At 39.4% G+C, this 10,890-nt stretch overlaps 1 protein-coding gene across 1 annotated transcript; it reads right to left on the bottom strand.

The window, feature by feature from the left end:
* Positions 1-2,188: 2,188 nt before the first annotated feature.
* LOC142740673 (keratin, type II cytoskeletal 5-like) lies at positions 2,189-6,146 on the bottom strand. The gene is made up of 11 exons (XM_075850085.1): positions 5,885-6,146; positions 5,607-5,806; positions 5,290-5,504; positions 4,765-4,825; positions 4,583-4,678; positions 4,093-4,257; positions 3,624-3,749; positions 3,079-3,299; positions 2,598-2,632; positions 2,446-2,505; positions 2,189-2,373 (listed from the first exon to the last, which is right to left on the bottom strand). Exons 1-11 carry the CDS (start codon positions 6,144-6,146, stop codon positions 2,189-2,191), a joined length of 1,626 nt encoding a protein of 541 aa, XP_075706200.1.
* Between the last annotated feature and the right edge of the window lie 4,744 nt (positions 6,147-10,890).

Consider the following 10,890-nt stretch of genomic DNA (forward strand, 5'->3'; position numbering starts at 1 on the left):
TTTTTCTTCCAGGGGTGCCTCGAGCCTGAAAAGGTTGGAAAAATCTGACCTAGACTGTCTGTTAACTATGGACTTCAAAACTGTCTGAAATTAGAACAATATAATTCCTTCAATTAATGGAATATAAATTCATCTCGAGCAACTACCTGCTTGGAGGAAAATATACTGTATAGGGATTAGCGAATTCTTTCTACATTAATCGAATTCGGTCAAAATTTAATAATTTTGGATTCAACTAAATCCAAAACTTTTGGGGTTTACGTCATACGAATCACGGCAAAATGACAGCCACCAGAGAGTGCTGGCCACCATTTTACAGATTAGAAAAAGGATCACATGATCTCAGACAGGCTTCCCCATAATGTCTTGCAGGCAACCTTCCCAAAATGCACTGCAGTTATCCCTTCCTCTAGCACAGCCAATCATGAGGGTTATAGGTGGAAGACTCAATTATAAAAAGCCCAAGCAGAAAATGCTACTGGTTGGATACAGTCCTAGAAGACATCACAGAGTCAGGAACGAGTTTTCAAACCAATTGGGGCTCTTGCAGTGAATTTATTGCATCAGAACTAAAACGAATTTCGGGAAAATCGCTCATTTCTATTCCTGTATGTTTCTGTTGGCCATTGACCTAGTGGGTAAGTATTCCTTATAGGACATAGTATGGACACTTTTCATGCACCTGCTTCTGTAAGGTAGTAACCATACTTTATATAAGATACTTCCCAGCTCAGTTTAGTGCAGACATAAAATCTACACAAATTACAAAGTTGAAAAATAATATTTATAAGGTTGAACATTTTACTAAAACTATAACACTGCGTCTTTTATAGATGAGTTAATTTCAAATTGCATAAAGTAAGAAAACATATATATATATTTATGTTTTCCGTCAGGTTCTTTACTTAAAGGGGTTAACCAGGCATGGACAACTGATGACATATCCACAGAATAGGTCATCAGTATATGATCGGTGGAAGTCTGACACCCAGACCCCACACAGATCAGCTGCTCCGGCTATCTCCAGGCATCGGGTGTCCATGCCGGAAGCAGTACTGCTCAAGTGAATAGGAGCAGAGCTGCAGTACGGCTGCAATGCAGTAGTCGGGCCATCTGCTTCTGGCTCTGAATACTGCATACCCTGCATAACATTCGGCAGCCGGAGCAGCTGATCAGTGCAGGGTCCAGGTGTCGGACCCCGACCGATCATATACTGATGATCTATCCAGTGGATAGTTCATCAATTGTCCTTGCATGCACAGCCCCTTTAAGTATTTCAGATGTAGGAAACCTAAAAAACAACATTTATTATGGTAGAATGATTGCCATATTTGGAGTTGGGAATTATTTCCCGAAAATGAGGACAATTGGCTTCTGCCTCATAGGGGTTTTTGCCTTCGTCTGGATCAATATTACAGGACATTGGATTGAACTAGATGGACTTATGTTTTATTCAATGCTACTATGTTACTTATACCTGCAGGCCATCTTTACCAAAAACTGAGGTTGAAGCTCTGGAATAAAGGGGAGGTGGACTGAACATGGTAGATGATGAAGTTTATTCCTATATAACTATGGATGTATTCCTTCCTGTTATAGTTGACTCCTGTATGTAAACAGCTGATCATGGGACAATTATTTAATCGTGCAACACTTTTTACCCATTGTTGCCAGTCTCCTATTGATTTTACAAGATTATACCCGCAGTATTTCAGGAGAACATTACAGATTACTTCAAGGAGTATCCTTTAAAATGTTTTTCAAAGAATAGCAGAAAAAAATGCACAACATCGTTTTAAGAATATTTGCAGTTTATTGCAGAGTACATAACATAAGACATTTTAGAAGTATTACACAAAGTTAAGCGACAGCTGAATTGCACCCTTGGGAAGAAAAGTAACTGAGAAGTTAACAAATACATTATGTATTTTTTTTCTACTTATTGTTTTTCCAAATGAACTATGGGTCACCAACCATATGGATGAACAGTGACCTGGATTGCTGTTTTTGATACTGTACAGAACTAGAATCTGCCAAGTGAGGATCCTAAAGTCATACCTGGGACAAGAAACAACCCAGGATACATGAACCCCACTGGTTAAAACACTCTAATAATTTACAATGGATTTTCATAGCCACTAGACAGAGTGGCAAAAGACATGATGGAAATGTATTTCCTGGGGCAGTACTAATATCTCCTGGAACTTGTGGAGGTTTTTGAAACAATTTTTACACTTGAGCTGCTGCCACTTCCGGAGCCAAAGTTTGCCTGTTTTCCACTGTTGGCAGTGAAACTTCCTCCACCGATCCCTCCACCATATGCACTTCCGCTTCCTGAGCCGTATCCACCTCCCATTCCAGAGCCGTATCCACCTCCCATTCCAGAGCCGTATCCACCTCCCATTCCAGAGCCGTATCCACCTCCCATTCCAGAGCCGTATCCACCTCCCATTCCAGAGCCTTGACCAGCTCCACTGCTACCACCATAGGATGAGCTTACAACAGCTGTCAAAAAAATTGTATAGTTAGACATAATGGATTATTCCATATAAAAAATACAGAATATCTCTAAGCATGAATTGAATAGATGGACTTACAGATGTTTACGGCTCCTACACCTTCTCCAGCCAACCTAAAAAATAAAAAAAAATTCAATTTACATTTTTTAATTGGAAATATATCTGTCCACTAATAATATACATTTCAGGTAATAACAGATCTTCCATGTAGATAAATAATAGTTCATCTGATGTCATTTGAACATGATATCTTAACCATGCAGCGCTCGCATTGCGCTGGGAAGTAGTCCAGCATATTCATGAGCTGCTGCTCCTACCGCCCAGCTGCCGATTATTAACAGCTTTCTCCCTTTTACTGTGCATAGGGAGAAAGTTGTGAATCTGCGGAGGCTGTGTGGGGGGAACGGACACTCATGAATATGCCAGACATGTCAAAGAGGTTTACAATTCTACTCCGCTTCAGGGTCCTGAGAGAGATTTTTTTATACTGACGCATTTTGCTTCAATACTACGGAAAATTCTGATAGAAATATATGGTTATGGATTTTATTGCAGTTACCTGCTCTCTTCTCCTTCCAGCAGTTTCCTGTAGGTGGCGATCTCAATATCCAGAGAAAGTTTGACATTCATCAATTCCTGGTATTCACGAAGTTGGCGAGCCATGTCCTGCTTGGCCTTATGAAGAGCATCCTCCAACTCTGTAAGCTTTTGTTTGGCGTCTTTCAATGCTAGTTCTCCTCGTTCCTCAGCCTCAGCAATAGCGGTCTGCAGTTTGGCGCACTATTTATTAATGAAATAAATCCATCATTAATATTTGTTTCAGAATATACATGAACGTAATATCTTCTAATATAAGACAGAAGGTTTCTGCCAAAAGCGATATGCGCCTTTCATCCTTTTAAGGTTTGTGTTGAAATCAGTTTTAGGTTTCTGGGGCAACAAATATTCCATTCTAATTTTATAGGCATGCTATTAATTTCCTTAATCCAACCTTCCTGGCAGAAGTTAAAATCTGAGACAATGTGACACTGTAACAATCTCTTTGTTACAGTACAATATTCATTCCTGACACTTATTTTTAATCCCTCAAGCTATTTTTCTTACTTGTTTTTTCACGTTGTCGATTTCAGAACGCAGTCTGGAAATCATACGGTTGAGCTCTGAGATTTCAGTCTTTGTGCTTTTCAGATCATCACCATGTCTTCCGGCAGACATCTGGAGCTCCTCATACTGGAGACGAAATGAATAAGTACACGAATGATAAAATGTAAGATTAGATACATATCATATAAGCTATACAAGGAAAGTTGATGTGTGACATTGTTAAGTATCTACAGCTGATGACAAAATGTGTCCCGTCAATACGACTTGAATGTCAGTTTTTCTGCAAGGTATCCTGCAAGTGTTTACTGCATTACCACAACCCAAGATTTTCAGGTTATGAGTGGAGTTCGGCTTTAACATCAGATGTCATGTTTTATATCATTCTAAATTTGCAAAAGTTAAACCTCGCTTATAAATATTATAAATAATTTAAGCTATATATTCCTTACTGTTACTAAGTAGGACTCACCTTTGTTTGGTACCAAGATTCAGCTTCTTGTCGGCTTCTGTTGGCAATTTCCTCATATTGAGTCTTGACCTCAGCGATGATACCATCAAGGTCCAAAGCTCTGTTGTTGTCCATAGACAATACGACCTGAGTGTCTGAGATCTGTGCCTGCATCTGGGCAAGTTCCTGAAATGAATATGGAAAAAGGTTACTTATGTCTGTTAATGGTGATGAGGACTTAGAGGGGAAAAAAATATCCCCATAGTGCCCATTGCTTCCCAATATATTTTCATTATACTATCTACTATTTTTTTAAGCTTTTTGGACTTGTGTGGGCTCTTTATTCTAACGCTTACGTCAGTAACTCAATATTTAGCCAAATATTTGGCAAATATGATGGTAGTACAACTTTTTTGTTTTCTTTTTGTTCCCATAATGGCCTCCCAACTGATTTTCTATGTTTACATAACATATACTACAGAACATAGTTAATGTGTGAAATTATAATTACCGCTTCATACAGAGCCCTCAGGAAGTTGATCTCATCATTCAGAGCATCCACCTTGGATTCCAATTCTACTTTGTTCATGTAAGCAGCATCTACATCCTAAGTCAACAAAAGTTTAGATCAGTCAACATCCTACAAAGAAAATCTCTACAATTTACATTCCTGTGATTGGCAATTATAATCACCTTTTTGAGCACCACAAATTCATTCTCTGCAGTTGTTCTCTTGTTAATTTCCTCTTCGTATCTAAGCAAAAAATAATTATATGTTTATACTAACCAACAGCAAGTACAGTTCATCTCCATTCACGGTCATAACACATGTAAGAATTATGCTATGTCATGTCGGTTTCAAAACTTCAAGTTTTACATAAAACATGTTCTAATACTGAACATTAATTATCCAATTCTTACTTACAATAAACATTGAGCAAGACGGGAGTTTGATGGCTGTAACAATTCTAGGTTTTCTAGATTAACTGATCTGCATTTACCAGTCTGATTGATTGATTGATTGATTGATTGATTGATTGATTGATTGATTCATTGATTGATTCATTCATTGTGGTGAAACAAGTCATAAATGAATGGGATTCTAAATTCCCACATTTTGGATGTTTGAAAAAGGAGTTTCTGCCCCCAAAACTCAGCATGGACATATTTCAGGCTTAATTAAGCATGCTTCAAGAAACAGGCGACATCTTCACTTACTTTGTCTTGAAATCCTCTACAGCATCTTGCATCTGTCTTAACTCTGATTCCAGACGACCCTTGTCACTTCCTAGGCTGTCTAGTTGTCTCCGCAGTTGATTAATATAGGCTTCAAAGAGGGGTTCAATGTTATTCTTCACTGTCTTGACTCCCTGTTCTTGCAAGAGGCTCCATTTGGTCTCCAGAACCTTGTTCTGTTGCTCTAGGAATCGTACCTATGTAGCAACAGAAAGCAATTATAATCAATAATGCATTATTCTAGAGATTTTTGCATGTCTAGTGTAGCAGGGAAAATATGAAGCATGAAAAGAACCTACCTTGTCAATGAAGGTTGCAAATTTGTTGTTAAGAGTCTTAATCTGTTCTCGTTCTTCTGTGCGCACTTTTTGAATAGATGGGTCAATTTCCAAATTGAGAGGAGCTAAAAGGCTTTGATTAATTGTGACTTCTTGGATTCCTCCAGGTGGGCAAACTGGAAAACCTGGTCCACCTCCAAATCCTTGCCCAACACCAAATCCTTGCCCAACACCAAATCCTTGACCAGCACCAAATCCTTGACCAGCACCGTATCCTTGACCAGCACCGTATCCAGAACCTACACCGAAACCTGCTCCACTACCAGCTCCAAACCCAGAGCCATATCCATAACGCGACTGAGAGCTCAGGGACATTCTTTTGTTTCCTCCTAAGCCACTAAGACTCCTGCTGCCAAAGCCACCAGAGCTTACCCGGCTACCAGCACCACCACCAGAACGAGACATTGAGACTGAGCTAAAGCCACCTCGGTTTAGCCCTGATGGAACTGCAGAAGCAGCACTGAAGGTTTTTTTATAAGTTGTTTGGCGAGATACAGACATGGTCCTGGATCTGTGATGCTGAGGATGAGAAGAGAAGAAGGCAGAGTGAACGGCTCAGTGATGAAACTCCCCTTTTTATCTGTCTCAGTATGTGGGTTTGGTCCAAGGAAGTGTATGTATCATCTTACCTCAATAATGGGTTTGGCATGCCCTGCAGCAATCTAAACACTGAGCTCATCTGATCAACGTACATGTCTATTATATGTAGTGCAAAAAGTATGCAATAGCTTGTATTCGGTGTGAATCTTTTCACCCATTCCAGACACTTGACTATAACAAGTCAGCACACCAGCTAGAAGACTTCTTGTGTAAATCCTAACCCACTAGATTGCTGCAATATAGATATGAAGACCTGGGAGATAGATAGATAGATAGATAGATAGATAGATAGATAGATAGATAGATAGATAGATAGATAGATAGATAGATAGATAGATAGATAGATAGATAGATAGATAGATAGATAGATAGATAGAGGATATGATAAATTAATTGATTGATATCCTTAAAGAGGCTCTGTCACCAGATTTTGCAACCCCTATCTGCTATTGCAGCAGATAGGCGCTGCAATGTAGATTACAGTAATGTTTTTATTTTTAAAAAACGAGCATTTTTGGCCAAGTTATGACCATTTTTGTAGTTATGCAAATGAGCCTTGCAAAAGTCCAAGTGGGTGTGTTTAAAAGTAAAAGTCCAAGTGGGCGTGTATTATGTGCGTACATCGGGGCGTTTTTAATACTTTTACTAGCTGGGCGCTCTGAAGAGAAGTAACATCCTCTTCTCTTCAGAACGCCCAACTTCTGACAGTGCAGATCTGTGACGTCACTCACAGGTCCTGCATCGTGACGGCCACATCGGCACCAGAGGCTACAGTTGATTCTGCAGCAGCATCAGCGTTTGCAGGTAAGTCGATCTTACCTGCAAACGCTGATGCTGCTGCAGAATCAACTGTAGCCTCTGGTGCCGATGTGGCCGTCACGATGCAGGACCTGTGAGTGACGTCACAGATCTGCACTGTCAGAAGCTGGGCGTTCTGAAGAGAAGAGGATGTTACTTCTCTTCAGAGCGCCCAGCTAGTAAAAGTATTAAAAACGCCCCGATGTACGCACATAATACACGCCCACTTGGACTTTTACTTTTAAACACACCCACTTGGACTTTTGCAAGCCTCATTTGCATAACTACAATAATGGTCATAACTTGGCCAAAAATGCTCGCTTTTTAAAAATAAAAACGTTACTGTAATCTACATTGCAGCGCCTATCTGCTGCAATAGCAGATAGGGGTTGCAAAATCTGGTGACAGAGCCTCTTTAAAGAAGCCAATTCCTGAACAACACTATGTACTAAGTTCAGAGAATCAACAGGTCTGAGCCAACAATGAAATATTGATATTTGCATTAGAAAATCTACAAATAATCAAACAACTAATATAATATGGAAAAAAAAAAAAAAAGCAAACCTCTGCATAAGAAAATGTACATTGTGATGTTTTACAATACTCATTCCCCACCCAGGGAGAGGTTATGTGTTCATCATTTGTCAGTCACAACTCTGCTGTGCATGCATGTAATAGATTGCAGATACTGTAATGACTAAATCTAACAGTGTCACTCCCTAAACTGTGGTTAGCAAGGTATTTTTTTACAAACAGGTAAGGAATGTTGCTATGGTGCTAGTAAATCTCTTTAGGACATCACTTTGTCATGTGGAAACAATAGATCCCCTGTTCTCAGTCAAGGAAAGAAAGAGAGTTTAAAATGAACAAGCACATGATTCTATGAATCTATGTTACTTGCGGGGATGTGCTATTATTACTATTAGTAGAAGTGGTGGCCATATTGTTATTATTATTATTTATTGCTTATCAGACAATGTACCAGAAATGTATTAATAGGAGTTTCAAGAACGACTTGTCACTAGGCTTTATAGGGGAATATATTAGGACTGGTTTTTCAAACGCCAGTGTTAAACTAATTTATGTCGGGAGAATGTGCTCTAATTTTATTGAGAGGTGCACAGCTCTTAATAAATGTGTTGCATTTTTGGCTGTTCGTGCAACAGAAATGAAAATCTACTCCTTCTTTGAGCAAATGAAAATCTACATCTGAAACTGAAGATTCTGCCATAAATTAAGGGAGATCTGTCATTCTTATTTAGACCCCACCCCCTTAGGCTAGACCCCACCCTTTTTCTCGCCACTATTGGAAAGTGGCAAGAAAAGTAAAAAAAATTAAAATATTGCGTGCGCTACATTTTGCAACTTTTTTTACACCAGAAAAACCCAAATAACACATCAGACCTTATTTAATATATGTCTTGCACGTGCAATGAGAACAACAAAGTGATGTGCACATGTTCTGTATATATAGAGGGTACAATTCAGTCTAATACTGGGTGCTGGTCCCACCTCTGGGAACCTCAACTATCAAAAGAACAGGGGTCCCTGACTACCATTTTGCCAGGTGAGGCAGCTTCATCAAGGCAAAAAATGAAGGGAGAATCGGCCACACATGTGCATGGTTCTCTTAATGTAGTGCGAGTGGTTTCAACTTTAATTCATCTGTTTGCGGTACGACATCTCTGCAGTTACTAGTGGCCGCTATGCCACTATTTTCTGCTGACCAGATCGCCTCTTTGATGTGAAGACTAGTAACAGGTCCTCTCTTATACTTCCTTTGGGACATAAATAAATACATTTGATGACACTAAGTCCTGTGAACAATACACTTAGGCCCCATGCACATGACCGCAGAAATTATCCGTAATTACGGTCCATAAATGCTGACCATAATTACGGACCAATTCATTTCTGTTGCCCACGGACACCTTCCCGTATATATTTACGGGAAGGTGTCCATGCCACAGAAAGGCTCTGTAAAAGATAGGACATGTCCTACTCTTTGCTTTTTACAGACTGTGCTCCCATACTTTATATGGGAGCACGCCCCGCAAATGCGGGTGGCTGTCATCGGCCAGCCGTGCCTGTAATCACGGACCTTGATCACGGGCACCGTCATGTGCATGGGGCCGTAGTCCTTGAAACAGTTTATTTGATTGGTTAAGGCACACCATGATATTGCCTCCCCCATATATATATAAATATATATATATATATATATATATATATATGTATTTATATATTTATATATATATATATATGTATATATATATACAGCACACAAGAAAATGGCGACAGAACACTGCGAACACTAATGTCACCTAAGACGCTAAATATAAATAAATATGCATTACTGCTAAAACTACTTACAATAGGGAGGTTCTTAGCGCACATTTTGATCAAATTCTGTGAGCCCACCTGCCACGACATGGCGACCTCCATGAGGTGGGAACCTATGCTGCAAATACACCCAGAACTGGTACTAAGCCTACATATACTTGGGGATGGTAGGAACCGGCATTAAACAAATTACATGTAGACAGGTGTAAGAACGCCTGTGACTGCAAATTTATACAGCACACAAGAAAATGGCGACAGCACACTGCGAACACTAATGTAACCTAAGCCGCTAAATAGAAATAAATATGCATTACTGCTAAATCTACTTACAATAGGGAGGTCCTTAGCGCACATTTTGATCAACTTGTGTGAGCCCACCTGCCACGACAAAGCGACCTCTAAGAGGTGGGAACCTACACTGCAAATACACTCAGAACTGGGACTAAGCCTAAATATACTTGGGGATGGTAGGAACCGGCATTAAACTAATTAAAATCACCCAGGGCAGAATGGGAGAAGTGCAAGATCAAAAATGGAGGCAGTCACCAACCACACATATATGAATCACATAAACATCACAAAAATGTGAACAGCACATTCCAACAAAATGAAACAAAACGTGTAGACAGGTGCAAGAACGCCTGTGACTGAAAATTTATACAGCACACAAGAAAATGGCAACAGCACACCGCGAACTCTAATGCCACCTAAGCCGCTAAATATAAATAAATATGCATTACTGCTAAATCTATCTTATAGAGGTGGGCTCACACAATTTGATCAAAATGTGCGCTAAGAACCTCCCTATTGTAACCTGTAGGTAGTTCCCACGAAACTGATGAATGATGATAAATCATCTATTCTTTATGACTGACACCATCCTAATCTCGTTTCCGACCCTGTTCATAATTTTGTTATGAATTCCCATTTGTTTGTACAAATGCTGGTTCTCGTTAGGCTCAATGCACAACTATTTACCACTTAACATTTATCTGAATTTTATGTACCTGCGAGTCTGACATTCATTGCTTCATTGCAGTAATTTCATTAATTATACACCACATTGGATAATTGTTTACTTCTTTAAAAATTTTCAATAAAAACTGAATTAAAAATATATCTAAACATAAATAAATATTGATTAAGATATAAAATGGATACATTTATCACCTATTCACATGATAGGGGATGTATTTTAGATTGGTGGGGTTATGACCACTGGGACTCCCACTGATTACTAGAATGGGAGAAAAAGTCAATACGTCTGCAGTGGGAAGAAGTACTATTCACACTGCTGTCACTTGGCTGTTTTCATTCCTCCTATAGAGTTTTTGAAGTGGCAGCGTGTATTCTTTGACCTCTGCTCTATACAAGACCTCCCCATCATAAACATGCTTATTGGGAGAGACAGGGGTCCTCCATTCTAGTGATCATGGGGTCCAAGTGGTCAGACACCCACTAATACAACATTTTTCACCAATCCTGTGGGTAGTTGATAAATGTT

Source organism: Rhinoderma darwinii, chromosome 2 (genome assembly GCF_050947455.1).
Source record: "Rhinoderma darwinii isolate aRhiDar2 chromosome 2, aRhiDar2.hap1, whole genome shotgun sequence".
NCBI lineage: Eukaryota > Metazoa > Chordata > Amphibia > Anura > Rhinodermatidae > Rhinoderma > Rhinoderma darwinii.

Bases quoted from the DNA above. Each gene is read 5' to 3' on its own strand.
- LOC142740673 (XM_075850085.1), bottom strand. From the start codon at position 6,146: ATGTCTGTATCTCGCCAAACAACTTATAAAAAAACCTTCAGTGCTGCT. The intron at 2,633-3,078 runs GTAACTGCAATA...TTTATTTTTTAG, and splicing joins CTGGAAGGAGAAGAGAGCAG to GTTGGCTGGAGAAGGTGTAG. The intron at 2,374-2,445 runs GTGGATACGGCT...CTGGAATGGGAG, and splicing joins TCAAGGCTCTGGAATGGGAG to GTGGATACGGCTCTGGAATG.